This window comes from Hordeum vulgare, chromosome 1H (genome assembly GCF_904849725.1).
Source record: "Hordeum vulgare subsp. vulgare chromosome 1H, MorexV3_pseudomolecules_assembly, whole genome shotgun sequence".
NCBI classification, from domain to species: domain Eukaryota; kingdom Viridiplantae; phylum Streptophyta; class Magnoliopsida; order Poales; family Poaceae; genus Hordeum; species Hordeum vulgare.
Genome location: NC_058518.1, coordinates 32,465,551 through 32,481,308, shown reverse-complemented (window position 1 = coordinate 32,481,308; position 15,758 = coordinate 32,465,551). Strand labels below are relative to the sequence as shown.

Below are 15,758 nucleotides of genomic sequence, written 5' to 3'. Positions count from 1 at the left end.
CAAATAATTTCGGATTTTTTCAAAATGCCTAAATATGATATTTTGGTGTTGATCTCACGATCTCGCCTAAATGTGAGATGTCATACAAGTCGCCCCCGGGGTGATCATGCATGAGCCACTGGTGCTATGGTACGTCAACTTTTGGTGTGATCGATCAAACTGATGCATGGAGCGTCTGCCTTGCCAGCCAAAGTTGAGTGTACTAGCAGACGGTTGCTGGTGGCCGGATTCTGACTTGTCAGCCAAAGTGTGTGTTGAGTGCATGTGGCTTCCGTTTGATCGCCAGTACAAAGTTGAAAGTGAAAGGGATTCTTTGTTTCACGGTAAAAGGGTGGGTACGGTCATCAATATCTGCTTGATTTTCGCAGCATGTGAAATTGTTTTCCAACTCGTTATTATTTGTTATTTATTTTTTGCTTTCATTCATGAACCTCCGCCATGTTTTTGAAAAAAAAACGCGTGTACAGCATTTCTTGTTGTGTCCCACATAAACTCTATATGGTGGAATTAGTGATTTAGTCTTCTTTGGGCCTTGTGGGTTTGGTTACGGCGTCTCTGTAGATGATTCCTCATCTGGTTTAACTAGGAAAAATGTCCGTGCTTTGTAACGGGTGAAAAACAATATCACACGTCCTTATTCTATTCAACCTCGCTCAAGCAGCCCCTCCCTCCACGTACGCTTACAGGATAGTTCAACTCGTTTGCAACCTATCCCCTTCACTGCCTCGTTGATCATAATCGTGTTCTTTACGAGATCACAATGCACCCAGATAAGATCAACCCAAGATGATGAGTTGATCCACCGCACAACAATATCCATGTAGGCTAGCATTGATTGGCAAGCTCATCTCGAATGAGTCACCATAGTTGGATGTCAATAGTAAGTCAGGACCAGCCGATGCATGAGGACCCGGTGCAGTGTTATTACTTCATGGCCAGCTCCAACGCAAGTGTGTTTAAAATCCTAAGAAAATCAATATGCACAAGCATTTAGCAGTAATAGCTACAATTTGTATACTCGTCCGATTTCAGGTTATGTGTCGATGTGAGGTTCTTGGCCAGGAATGACGCGAAAATCGCTAGAAGATCAAGATGCTCCTTGTTCTACGTCGGTTGGTTTCATTGAGGATAACTAAAATAAAATCGCATATGCATGGTGTGTGCCCGCCTCCCATGCAAATGCTATGGCATTAACTGTTTACATAATTCATTTGCCATCCGCCCTCCTCATACTCCATTTAATTAAGGAATGTCATTGCCTTTCGAGCTCATGTATCGGACATCACCAGATATCCTCTGGCTCCTTTTCCTATTTGTTCTCAAGGCAGCTTATCTCTCCCTTTCCCTTTTTAATTATTATTAAGAAAACTTGATATAAATAGGAAAGAAAAAAAGATGAAAAAATAGGAAAAAGCCAAAAGGTGAGAACCCGGGTCTCTGATATAGAAGAATGAAGCTCCAGCCACTGCAGCGGCCTAGAGGAAGCGTTACATTAGGATATCGATTTTAAATAAACCGGAAACCTCTGTCGTGACTTTGTGTGAAAAAACGAATCGTTTTTCCTGTGGCATGGTGGGCAATTGTTTGCAACTCTATTTGCTTTATTATTAGGAAAAGATGAGATATAAATCTCTACTATTAAAAGCACGAGAGGGCAGATCCAACTAAGAATATTAGCCGTTGATTACATAATCTAATGGTCTTAAACAACAGTAATGAAAGGTTAACGAAACGTTGATCCCTCGTTGCTTCGTCACTAATAATCCCACCCACGAACCCCTAATCCCGTAACTCCCTCCCCCACGCACGCCGCACGCCTCCTCTTCAACCCCTCCTCCCCTGCCCCTGCCTCCTACCGCTCCCTCCTCCAGCGCCCAACACGTCCTTCCGGGTCAAGCCGCCGGCGGCGGCATCCGACGTGTTGCGTGACCACCCGGGCTTCCAACTGCTGGAGGAGTAGTAGGTGAGGCTGCTGGGCGCGCGGGCGCGGACTCTGGCGCCCGACACGCCGTTGCGCCGGGGCCGGCTCTACTTCCTCGTCGCGCTCCCACGCCGGGCATGGTCGGCCAACCTCCGCGTCGGCGCGCGGGAGCGGCTCGAGTCTCTCATGCTCGCCCGCGGCTCCACTTCCGACATCTCCTCCTTCCACGGCATCGCCTCTGCGTCCGCCCCCGCCTCCCCGCTCCCCGGCAGCGTGGGCGGAGGCACGCCCGTGCGGCTCAGGATGCAGCTCCCCAAGGCGCCGACATCGCCGTCTCCTACGTGCCCGCGCTCAAGGGCGACGACATTAGGTACAACGACCCCGTGCTCTTCCTCGACGCCGGCATCTGGCATCTACTCGCGCCCACCATGTACGACGACGTCAAGGAGTACCTCAACTGGTACGGCACCCGCCGCGACGCCAACGACAGGCTCAAGAACCCCGAGGCGCCCGTCATCGGCCTCGTCCTGCAGCGGAGCCTTCAACCATGCTGTAATTTATCTTACCACTTTGGTATGTGCTGAATTTTCGTACAACTTAGACAGAGGCACATTCCAGCAATATACTATCTGACAGTTGGGTCGTGTACTCATTTGGTATGTTGCAAAAACGGATGATTGTATTAAACCCTTCGGATTAAGTAATCGCCGAGTCAGCATGCACAAGTGTATGTCCGACAGAATTCATGATGCTCTTTTCAATTGTCTGAACAAATTATTCAGCTTTTGGCATTGCCAATCCAGTGACTGGACCATGCCTTTTCCGATCATAATGACGGAGAAACTTTCTAAGTTTAATTTTTGATTGCATCAGCTATAGATACCAATGGACCTGGACCATTTTGTTGAGTGCTCCAGTTACTTAGATATGCTCATCGTCTTTTCAGGTTCGTGACCTTGATTTTGTCATAGAGATAGCAGGATCAGATATAGTGCGAGAAGTCGATGCTCTTGCCACGAGCTATCATAATGTATGGTCATCGCCTGAGGAAAGGAAGAAAGTTTGTCTTCTGGACAAACTGTTTTCACACACTTATATTCTGACTTTTCAAGGATACATTTATAGAAGATAAATTTATTTTATCGCAATTTCTTATCATTTATGGACATTTTGTTGTTGGGATCTTCATCTTAAAGGCTTGTATAATCATTCAATAATTCTTTTGCACCAAGACGTGGATATAATTGGCTTTCTATTTGTTCGCAAAAATTCAGTGATTCGTAGTCGCTTACATTGTACAACCTTTCTACACCAAATGCACCTCCCCATCATATGATGACACCAAACCTTCTTCCTTTCTTCAGGTAAAAGTACTATTCGCAAAATGATCATCAAACAGCTATGCGATCAGTGTATAGTTGTTGTTACTCAGATTTTTTGTATTACAGCTCTAATTACGCTTCTTATGATATTTGTACCATCCATTCTTTCTTGACAAAGTCACTAATAGTTTATTTCTCCTGTTTTATATGTGTGTAGTGTCATTAACTATGCATTCAATTTTTTTATCAACATCCCTTGCTATAATTTTATTGTAATCATATGATGCGTACAATCTCTCAAGCAATAATAATTTTGATCTGAAATATCACAAAAAATTGTTTAAGTGGAAAGTGCTTCATGATATTTACCAACCTTATGTTATTTGAATGTCAAATGATAAAATAGTAAGTTACCTCCTTTTCAGCAAGAAGTTTCTTGCTGAAAGCATTTGGTGACTGATTTCAAACATTGAAAGCCATGGCACTATAACCATGTTCTAAACAATGCAACATTTCTCTTAGCATCTTTATGTATAAATATTTTGTCGAAAAGAATTGTGCAGCTATGCCTTATAAATCATAACTCTTGGATGCAACTTTTTGCACATTTTTTTGTCAGGACGCACTACTTCTTTGATGAAAATTTACTTGTTTATTTTATTTTCTTTGCATTTCAGATCGGACAGATAAAGGCATTGTGCCTTGTATCATGCATTCCCATCTTAGTATTTGTTCTTGACATCAACATTTTTTCCATGTTAATGGGTTAGTTTAACTTGTTGTTACAGATTGCATTTTTTTATATTTCTATGTATGTTCCTTCTAACTAACACACCATTCTATTGTTATATGATATATCAGTAGCTATAACCGTTTAATATTCTTTTGGGAAAATGAATCATATTCACATATTCAATTGTCATGAACTCATGATCCATTAGAGGAATTACCTATCAAGCAATCTGTTCATGGTGCATTTTTGGTGAGGTTTGCATGCGAGTCGTGGGAGTAGCTGATAGGAACCGAGTCCCTACCAGGGCGAGGCCTTAGATTATAAGGGTGGAAGAGAGGTTGGCGAGGTGAGGCACACGGTTTACGGCGCAGGGGCTCCGTGATCACAAGAGGGAGAGAGAGCTGGAGCGGTTAGGATTTGGGGCGCCGGCTCCTGATGGGAGCCGAGCAAATATGATTGCTTCTGCTTCATTAAAACTGAGTCCTTACATGAGTATATATAATCTCCCTATGCTAACAAATATGATAAACTGGGCTAAGCCCCTAATAACGATAAGATAGTTGGGCCAGGCCTTTTAACTGCCTGCGCTAGTGGCCCCCCTCTGGCTATATTGTATACCGTTCATAACATCTCTCCTCGCCTGCGTAAACAGCTCGTCCTTGAGCTGGAAGTCGGGGAATTTCTTGAGGAACTCCTCAAGGGGCACCCAAGTATCGTCCTCCTTCGGAAGGCCTTGCCACTAGATCAAGAGGCTCCACACACCGCGGCTTTGTGGGCCTTCAAGACCTTCGCTCGACCAGGAAGGAGACGACCCTCAGAGGTCGGTGGAAGATCCGGTGTAGCCGTCGGTGGCGGCCCACTAAAAAAGCACGAGAGGGCAGATCAACACATTAGGCTTTATTACTATCATCTGTTCTTGAGGTATAAATAGACAAACTCATCGACATATTAGGATTTATTAGTTGTTTTTTGCAGATGGACAAAAAACTAGCCATCACCGTGTTCAGCTTCCCACTAGACAAGGGCAATGTCGGCACTGCAGCATACCAGACAGTGTTGGAAATATGCCCTAGAGGCAATAATAAATTAGTTATTATTATATTTCTTTGTTCATGATAATCGTTTATTATCCATGCTATAATTGTATTGATTGGAAACACAATACTTGTGTGGATACATAGACAAAACACTGTCCCTAGTAAGCCTCTAGTTGACTAGCTCGTTGATCAAAGATGGCCAAGGTTTCCTGGCCATAGGCAAGTGTTGTTACTTGAAAACGGGATCACATCATTAGGAGAATCATGTGATGGACTAGACCCAAACTAATAGACGTAGCATGTTGATCGTGTCATTTTGTTGCTACTGTTTTCTGCATGTCAAGTATTTGTTCCTATGACCATGAGATCATATAACTCACTGACACCGGAGGAATGTTTTGTGTGTATCAAACGTCGCAACGTAACTGGGTGACTATAAAGATGCTCTACAGGTATCTCCGAAGGTGTTAGTTGAGTTAGTATGGATCAAGACTGGGAGTTTTCACTCCGTGTGACGGAGAGGTATCTCGGGGCCCACTCGGTAATACAACATCACACACAAGCCTTGCAAGCAATGTGACTTAGTGTAAGTTGCGGGATCTTGTATTACGGAACGAGTAAAGATTCTTGCCGGTAAACGAGATTGAAATAGGTATGCGGATACTGACGATCGAATCTCGGGCAAGTAACATACCGAAGGACAAAGGAAATGACATACGGGATTATATGAATCCTTGGCACTGAGGTTCAAACGATAAGATCTTCGTAGAATATGTAGGATCCAATATGGGCATCCAGGTCCCGCTATTGGATATTGACCGAGGAGTCTCTCGGATCATGTCTACATAGTTCTCGAACCCGCAGGGTCTGCACACTTAAGGTTCGACGTTGTTTTATGCGTATTTGAGTTATATGGTTGGTTACCGAATGTCGTTCGGAGTCCCGGATGAGATCACGGACGTCACGAGGGTTTACGGAATGGTCCGGAAACGAAGATTGATATATAGGATGACCTCATTTGATTACCGGAAGGTTTTCAGAGTTACCGGGAATGAAGAATGGGTTCCGGGAGTTCACCGGGGGGCAACCCATTCCGGGGAAGCCCATAGGCCTTGGGGGTGGCACACCAGCCCTTAGTGGGCTGGTGGGACAGCCCAAGAAGGCCCTATGCGCCATAGGAAGAAAATCAAAGAGAAAAAAGGAGGAGGTGGGAAAGGAAAGAAGGACTCCACCCACCAAACCAACTAGGACTCGGTTTGGGGGGGGGGGAGACCTTCCCCCCTTGGCTCGGCCGACCCCCTTGGGGCTCCTTGAGCCCCAAGGCAAGGCTCCCCCTCTCCCACCTATATATACGGAGGTTTTAGGGCTGATTTGAGACGACTTTTCCACGGCAGCCCGACCACATACCTCCACGGTTTTTCCTCTAGATCGCTTTTCTGCGGAGCTCGGGCGGAGCCCTGCTGAGACAAGCTCATCACCAACCTCCGGAGCGCCGTCACGCTACTGGAGAATTCTTCTAACTCTCCGTATCTCTTGCTCGATCAAGAATGCCGAGATCATCGTCGAGCTGTACGTGTGCTGAACGCGGAGGTGCCGTCCGTTCGGCACTAGATCGTGGGACTGATCGCGGGACGGTTCGCGGGGCGGATCGAGGGACGTGAGGACGTTCCACTACATCAACCGCGTTCACTAACGATTCTGTTGTACGGTCTACAAGGGTACGTAGATCACACATCCCCTCTCGTAGATGGACATCACCATGATAGGTCTTCGTGCGCGTAGGAAAATTTTTGTTTCCCATGCGATGTTCCCCAACAGTGGCATCATGAGCTAGGTTCATGCATAGATGTAATCTCGAGTAGAACACAAAAGTTTTTGTGGGCGGTGTTGTGCGTTTTGCTGCCCTCCTTAGTCTTTTCTTGATTCCGCGGTATTGTTGGATCGAAGCGGCTTGGACCGACATTACTCGTACGCTTACGAGAGACTGGTTTCATCGCTACGAGTAACTCCGTTGCTCAAAGATGACTGGCGGGTGTCAGTTTCTCCTACTTTAGTTGAATCAGAATTGACCAAGGAGGTCCTTGGATGAGGTTAAATAGCAATTCAAATATCTCCGTTGTGGTGTTTACGTAAGTAAGATGCGATCCTACTAGATACCCATGGTCACCATGTAAAACATGCAACAACAAAATTAGAGGACGTCTAACTTGTTTTTGCAGGGTATGCTTGTGATGTGATATGGCCAACGATGTGATGTGATATATTGGATGTATGAGATGATTATGTTGTAATAGTTAATATCGACTTGCACGTCGATGGTACGGCAACCGACAGGAGCCATAGGGTTGTCTTTAAACTAACGTTTGTGCCTACATATGCGTTTACTATATTGCTAGGACGTAGCTTTAGTATTAATAGCATGAGTAGCACGACAACCCCGATGGCGACACGTTGATGGAGATCATGATGATGGAGATCATGGTGTGACGCCGGTGACAAGAAGATCGTGTCGGTGCTTTGGTGATGGAGATCAAGAAGCGCATGATGATGGCCATATCATGTCACTTATGAATTGCATGTGATGTTAATCCTTGTTGCACCTTATCTTGCTTAGAATGACGGTAGCATTATGAGGTGATCTCTCACTAAAATTTCAAGAAGAAATTGTGTTCTCCCCGATTGTGCACCGTTGCGACAGTTCTTCGTTTCGAGACACCACGTGATGATCGGGTGTGATAGACTCAACGTTCACATACAACGGGTGCAAAACAGTTGCACACGCAGAACACTCGGGTTAAGCTTGAAGAGCCTAGCATGTGCAGACATGGCCTCGGAACACATGAGACCGAAAGGTCGAGCATGAATCGTATAGTTGATATGATTAGCATAGAGATGCTTACCACTGAAACTATTCTCGACTCACGTGATGATCGGACTTAAGATAGTGGATTTGGATCATGTACCACTCAAATGACTAGAGAGATGTACTTTTTGAGTGGGCGTTCTTAAGTAATATGATTAATTGAACTAATTTTCATGAACATAGTCTAATGGTCTTTGCGAATTACGATGTGGCTTGCGCTATAGCTCTACTGTTTTTATATGTTCCTAGAGAAAATTTAGTTGAAAGTTGATAGTAGCAAACTTTGAAGAGGATTGTCCTCGTTGCTGCGCAGAAGGCTTATGTCCTTAATGCACCACTCGGTGTGCTGCACCTCGAGCGTCGTCTGTGGATGATGTGAACATCCGACATACATGTTTCTGATGACTACACGATAGTTCAGTGCAAAATACTTAATGACTTAGAAGCAAGGCACCGAAGACGTTTTGAAACGTCACGAAACATAAGTGATGTTCTAAAGAGATGAAATTGTGATTTCATGCTCGTGCCCTTGTTGAGAGGTACGAGACCTCCGACAAGATTCTTTGTCCACAAAGTAAAGAGAAAAGCTCAATCGTTGAGCGTGTGCTTAGATTGTCTGAGTACGACAATCACTTGAATCAAGTGGGAGTTAATCTTCCAAATGAGATAGTGATGGTTCTCCAAAGTCACTGCCACCAAGCTGTGAGAGCTTCGTGATGAACTATAACATATCAAGGATAGATACAATGATCCTTGAGCGATCCGCGATGTTTGACACTGCGAAAGTAGAAATCAAGAAGGAGCATCAATAGTTGATGGTTTGTAAAACCACTAAGTTTCAAGAAAGGTAAGGGCTAGAAGGGATACTTCGTGAAACGGCAAAACAGTTGCTGCACTAATGAAGAGACCCAAGATTAAACCCAAACCCGAGACTAAGTGCTTCTGTAATGAGGGGAACAGTCACTGAGGCGGAGCAACTCTAGATACTTGGTAGATAAGAAGGCTGGCAAAAGTCGAAAGAAGTATATTTGATATACATGATGTTGATGTGTACTTTACTAGTACTCCTAGTAGCATGAGGGTATTGGATACCGGTTCGGTTGCTAAGTGATTAGTAACACGAAATGAAAGCTACGGCATAAACGGAGACTAGCTAAAGGCGAGGTGACGATACGTGTTGGAAGTGTTTCCAAGGTTGATATGATCAAACGTCGCACGCTCCCTCTACCATCGGGATTGGTGTTAAACCTAAATAATTGTTATTTGATGCTTGCGTTAAGCATGAACATGATTGGATCGTGTTTATTGCAATACGATTATTCATTTAAAGAGAATAATGGTTACTCTATTTTCTTGAATAATCACCTTCAATGGTTTATTGAATCTCGATCGTAGTGTTACACATGTTCATGATATTGGTGCCAAAAGATACGAGGTAATGATGATAGTACCACTTACTTGTGGCACTGCCACTTGAGTCATGTTGGTATAAATTGCATGAAGAGGCTCCATGCTGATGGATCTTTATACTCACTTGATTTTGAATCACTAGTGACATGCAAATCATACCACATGAGCAAGGCCTTGTTTTCATTGAGATGAAATAAGATAGTAACTTGTTGGAAGTGATACATTTTGATGTATGCAGTCCAATGGGTGCTGAGGCACGCAGTGGATATCATTATGTTCTTACTTCAATGACGATTTGAGTAGATACTAGAGTATTTGCTTAATGAATCACGAGTCTGAAATATTGAAAAGTTCGATTCTGTTTCGGAGTGAAGTTCGTCGTAACAAGAGGATAAACTGTCTACGATATGATCATAGAAATGAATATCTGAGTTACGAGTTTTGGTACGCAGTTAAGACAATGTGGAAATTGTTTTCGCAGTTCATGCCACCTAGAACATCATAGTGTGATGATGTGTCTGAACGTCATAGCCACACACTATTTGGTATGGTGCATGCTATGATGTCTCTTATCGAATTACCACTATCGTTTATGGGTTAAGCATTAGAGACAACCGCATTCACTTTAAATAGGGCACCGCGTATTTCCGTTGAGATGACACAGTATAGACTGGGGTTTAGAGAAATCTAAACTGTCGTTTCTTGAAAGTTTGGGGCTTCGACACTTATGTGAAAAAGTTTCAGTCTGATAAGCTCGAACCCAAAGCGGATAAATGCATCTTCATAGGATATCCAAAACAGTTGGGTACTTCTCCTATCTCAGATCCGAAAGCAAAGTGTTTGTTTCTAGAAACAGATCCTTTCTCGAGGAAAGGTTTCTCTCGAAAGAATTGAGTGGGAGGGTGGTAGAACTTGATGAGGTTACTGAACCATCAGTTCGACCAGTGTGTAGCAGGGCGCAGGAAGTTGTTCCTGTGGCGCCTATACCAATTGAAGTGAAAGCTGATGATGGTGATCATCGAGCATCGGATCAAGTTACTATAAGCCTCGTAGGTTGACAAGGTCGCGTACTACTGCAGAGTGGTACGGTAACCGTGTCTTGGAGGTCATGTTGTTGAGCAACAGTGAACCTATGAGTTATGGAGAAAGCAATGGTGGGCCCGGATTCCGACAAATGGCTAGAAGCCATGAAATCCGAGAGAGGATCCATGTATTAAAACAAAGTGTAGACTTTGGAAGAACTACTTGATGGTCATAGGACTGTTGAGTAAATATGGATCTTTAAAAGGAAGACAGACGATGATGGTGATAAGTCACTATTAAGAAAAGCTCGACTTGTCGCAAAGATATTTCCGACAAGATCAAACAGTTGACTATGATGAGACTTTCTCACTCGTAGCGATGCTAAAAGTCTGTTAGAATTATGTTAGTAGTTGCTGCATTATTTATGAAATATTGCACATAGGATGTCAAAACATTGTTTCCTCGATGGTTTCCTTGAGCAAACATTGTATGTGATACAACCAGGAGGTTTTGTCGATCCTAAAGATACTAGCAAGTATGCAAGCTCCAGCGATCCTTCAATGGACTGGTGCAAGCATCTCAGAGTTGGAATATACACTTTGATGAGATGATCAAAGATTTTGGGTTTGTACAAGGTTTATGAGAAACTTGTATTTCCAAAGAAGTGAGTGGGAGCACTATAGAATTTCTGATAAGTATATGTGGTTAACATATTGTGGATCAGAAGTAATGTATAATTTCTGTAAAGCATAAAAGGTTGTTTGAAAGGAGTTTTCAAAGGAATACCTGGATTGAGCTACTTGAACGTTGAGCATCAAAGATCTATGGAGGTAGATCGAAAGCGCTTAATGGAAGTTTCAACAAGATGCATGCCTTGACAAGTTTTTGAAGGAGTTCAAAATAGATCAGCAAAGAAGGAGTTCTTGGTTGCGTTGTGAGGTGTGAATTTGAGTAAGACTCAAAACCCGACCCCGGTAGGATAAAGAGAATAGAGGAAGGTCGTCTTCTATGCCTTAGCCGTAGACTCTAAAGTATGCCATGCTGAGTACCGCACCTGATGTGTGCCTTGCAGCAAGTCTGTTGAGAGGTACAGAGAGTGATCCATGATTGAATCACTAGCAGCGATCAAAATTTATCCTTAGTAACTGATGGACTAAGGAATTTTTCTCGATTATGGAGGTGGTTGAAGAGTTCGTCGTAAAGGGTTACGTCGATGCAAGCTTTAACACTAATCCGAATAACTATGAGTAGTGAAACGGATTCGTATAGTAGAGTAGATATTTGGAGTATTTCCGAATAGCACATAGTAGCAGCATCTATAAGATGACATAAAGATTTGTAAAGAACACACGGATCTGAAAATTTCAGAACCGTTGACTAAAACCTCTCTCATGAGAAAGACGTGATCAGACCCCATAACTATATGGGTGTTGGATTCATTGGAATCACATGGTGATGTGAACTAGATTATTGACTCTAGTGCAAGTGGAAGACTATTGGAAATATGCCCTAGAGGCAATAATAAATTAGTTATTATTATATTTCTTTGTTCATGATAATCGTTTATTATCCATGCTATAATTGTATTGATTGGAAACACAATACTTGTGTGGATACATAGACAAAACACTGTCCCTAGTAAGCCTCTAGTTGACTAGCTCGTTGATCAAAGATGGCCAAGGTTTCCTGGCCATAGGCAAGTGTTGTTACTTGATAACGGGATCACATCATTAGGAGAATCATGTGATGGACTAGACCCAAACTAATAGACGTAGCATGTTGATCGTGTCATTTTGTTGCTACTGTTTTCTGCGTGTCAAGTATTTGTTCCTATGACCATGAGATCATATAACTCACTGACACCGGAGGAATGCTTTGTGTGTATCAAACGTCGCAACATAACTGGGTGACTATAAAGATGCTCTACAGGTATCTCCGAAGGTGTTAGTTGAGTTAGTATGGATCGAGACTGGGATTTGTCACTCCGTGTGACGGAGAGGTATCTCGGGGCCCACTCGGTAATACAACATCACACACAAGCCTTGCAAGCAATGTGACTTAGTGTAAGTTGCGGGATCTTGTATTACGGAACGAGTAAAGAGACTTGCCGTAAACGAGATTGAAATAGGTATGCGGATACTGACGATCAAATCTCACGCAAGTAACATACCGAAGGACAAAGGGAATGACATACGTGATTATATGAATCCTTGGCACTGAGGTTCAAACGATAAGGTCTTCGTAGAATATGTAGGATCTAATATGGGCATCCAGGTCCCGCTATTGGATATTGACCGAGGAGTCTCTCGGGTCATGTCTACATAGTTCTCGAACCCGCAGGGTCTGCACACTTAAGGTTCGACGTTGTTTTATGCGTATTTGAGTTATATGGTTGGTTACCGAATGTTGTTCGGAGTCCCGGATGAGATCACGGACGTCACGAGGGTTTCCGGAATGGTCCGGAAACGAAGATTGATATATAGGATGACCTCATTTCATTACTGGAAGGTTTTCGGAGTTACCGGGAATGTACCGGGAATGACGAATGGGTTCCGGGAGTTCACCGGGGGGGCAACCCATCCCGGGGAAGCCCATAGGCCTTGGGGGTGGCACACCAGCCCTTAGTGGGCTGGTGGGACAGCCCAAGAAGGCCCTATGCGCCATAGGAAGAAAATCAAAGAGAAAAGAAAAAAAAGGAGGAGGTGGGAAAGGAAAGAAGGACTCCACCCACCAAACCAAGTAGGACTCGGTTTGGGGGGGGGGGGAGACCTTCCCCCTTGGCTCGGCCGACCCCCTTGGGGCTCAAGGCAAGGCTCCCCCTCTCCCACCTATATATACGGAGGTTTTAGGGCTGATTTGAGACGACTTTTCCACGGCAGCCCGACCACATACCTCCACGGTTTTTCCTCTAGATTGCGTTTCTGCGGAGCTCGGGCGGAGCCCTGCTGAGACAAGATCATCACCAACCTCCGGAGCGCCGTCACGCTGCCGGAGAACTCTTCTACCTCTCCGTCTCTCTTGCTGGATCAAGAAGGCCGAGATCATCGTCGAGCTGTACGTGTGGTGAACGCGGAGGTGCCGTCCGTTCGGCACTAGATCGTGGGACTGATCGCGGGACGGTTCGCGGGGCGGATCGAGGGACGTGAGGACATTCCACTACATCAACCGCGTTCACTAACGCTTCTGCTGTACGGTCTACAAGGGTACGTAGATCACACATCCCCTCTCGTAGATGGACATCACCATGATAGGTCTTCGTGCGCGTAGGAAAATTTTTGTTTCCCGTGCGACGTTCCCCAACAGACAGGTGGAGAAGCTGATGGGAGACAGCCGGGACGCGGACGAGGCAGCGGCCAAGATCATGGAGCTGTGTGCGCCCGTGGGCGACGATGGCTTCAACGCCAGGGTGACGCCCGAGAGGCCGCCCGGTATCCTGCGCAGCCCGCGGTTCGCGGCCATGCCTGAGTTATTGTGTTGAAGATTAGCTGCATTGTGTGTGTTGGTTGTGTCTGAATCTGATTAGTTGCGACCACTGTACTATTGTGTTGAAGATTGATTTCCTAAGCTATTTATTTCATGTTGACACATCTGCACTTCTGCATTTTTTTTAAGCAGCATACTCTGCATTCCTCCTTGCTGTGTTCCTAATGATGATATCATGTGTGGACATGTTGCAGGCATCTTGCATACCATATTCTTTCATCGAACCCTTACTCTTGTTCGGCTCAAAGATGTTGACTGCGACCTCTTTGAGATCACCTATGTGAGTATTACTGAATAGGTGCAAACAGTATTACCTATGTGAGTATTACTGAATCACATATTCCGTTGGTGTTGCAGACAATATTACTTAGTTCCTTGATATATGCTGCTGAGCTGATCTTTGTGGCCTGCTCCAACTAAAAAGAACCAATTTTGATGTTATTTTTGTTTGTACGTATGGTTAGGTTCAATGTGGCCTTGCCGGATTATAAAAGGAAGTCGATGAAAAGATCAACCAGTTCATTGCTTGTGCTGAAATGAATCCAAACCGGAAAAGCCAGGTTGTTCGATATGGCTTAACACCATGTTCTCCTATTTGCATGTTTTTTTAAGATTTTTTTTTTTACACATGGTAACTGAATATCGGGTGTCCTCTTCCAGATCATTAACTACGCCAATGAGAAAAAAGACCATATTCCTCCAATCTCTGACAGAATATTCAATCACGAGATTTTGGTCCCCATGTGTGTATAGTTTTATACCTCACTATTTAATGGACAACCTCCTTCGATACCGAGTTGTCTCTGCAAGTTTGTTGGGATTATTTCATCACTATCTGAATCTCCAGGTGACACCTTTTCCTTGGACATGTGTTCACAGCTCTTCTGATTCTCTATTCGGGTGGAACGCTGACGTCCTTCGGAGTGCATTGAGTAGCGGACACTCGTACTCACTGAATTAAAGATCTTTGTTAGAAAATGTACTAAAAGAAGATGTTGGTATCGGTGTGCTACATTTCACGGTAATCAGACATTGCCCTTCTCACCTCTCCGTGATTGTTTGGTTATAAGACGTAACTAGAGCTGCTGACTCATGAAAGCTATGTTGTGTACAGAATAATGTAGAACTGGTAGTGAACCGACTCTGTTAGCAATCCGATTATGTAATTCACACTTGGTTTAGCTGTAAATATTTCTCTTTGACAATTTGTGTTGAAAAAATATTATATTATGCAGATGTGAAAAAATATGTGTATTCCGGATGTTATGTGATGTGGTGATTAATTATTCAGTGTGTTGACATAGAAGGAAGAAAACTCGAGTAGGAAGATATTTTGACTCATCATATTGCCACTTTTTAGAGTGAACAAAACACATTTTGCATAAACAAATATTGTTTTGAGATAGGGAAATAGAGAATTTATGATGTGCACCTGGAGTTTTTGCTGCAAACTGGTCATCTCACAAAATTTTGATTCTAATATCATCTCAACTGAGTGCTGATATGGTTAGCTATTAGCTTCCACCAGGATAAAAGACGACTTGCATCGTTGCTTTTCCTGAATTTATTTAGGTTTTTCGGTGTGCTTGTTCAGTGAGAGGTGTTTTCTGTCAACTACGAAAGCGTTTGTGGTTACTTCATCAATTTTAAGATGTAGTGCCCAGGGACGGATCCTGGGCCCAAGCCCGGGGTATGAGGCTCAAACGCAGTGTGAACTCTAGCAGTCACTGTACACCACTCGGGAGCTTCTAACTGCGCATTCTACGGTAGGGAGTCCGTCGCTCGTAAAGAGGATCGCCTCAACTGGGTCCGCCCTTTTTGGCTTAAAAAATACTGATAATTTCCTTTTTTTACTTTTTTTTTTTCTGTTTTTTCCTTTTCTGCATATTTCCATTCTTTTCCTTTTTTGGTTCGTTTTTTCTTTTAGAATTGAAAGCAAAACTTATTTCTAATTTGAAGAACAATT

The 15,758-nt window shown here is 43.8% G+C and overlaps 1 protein-coding gene across 1 annotated transcript; it reads left to right on the top strand.

Annotated features, from left to right (window-relative positions):
* Positions 1–898: 898 nt before the first annotated feature.
* Positions 899–13,787, top strand: LOC123396130 (uncharacterized protein At1g66480-like). The gene is given in 3 exon segments (XM_045091184.1): positions 899–950; positions 1,872–2,241; positions 13,613–13,787. Coding segments are annotated over 3 exon segments (597 nt in total).
* Positions 13,788–15,758: the final 1,971 nt, after the last annotated feature.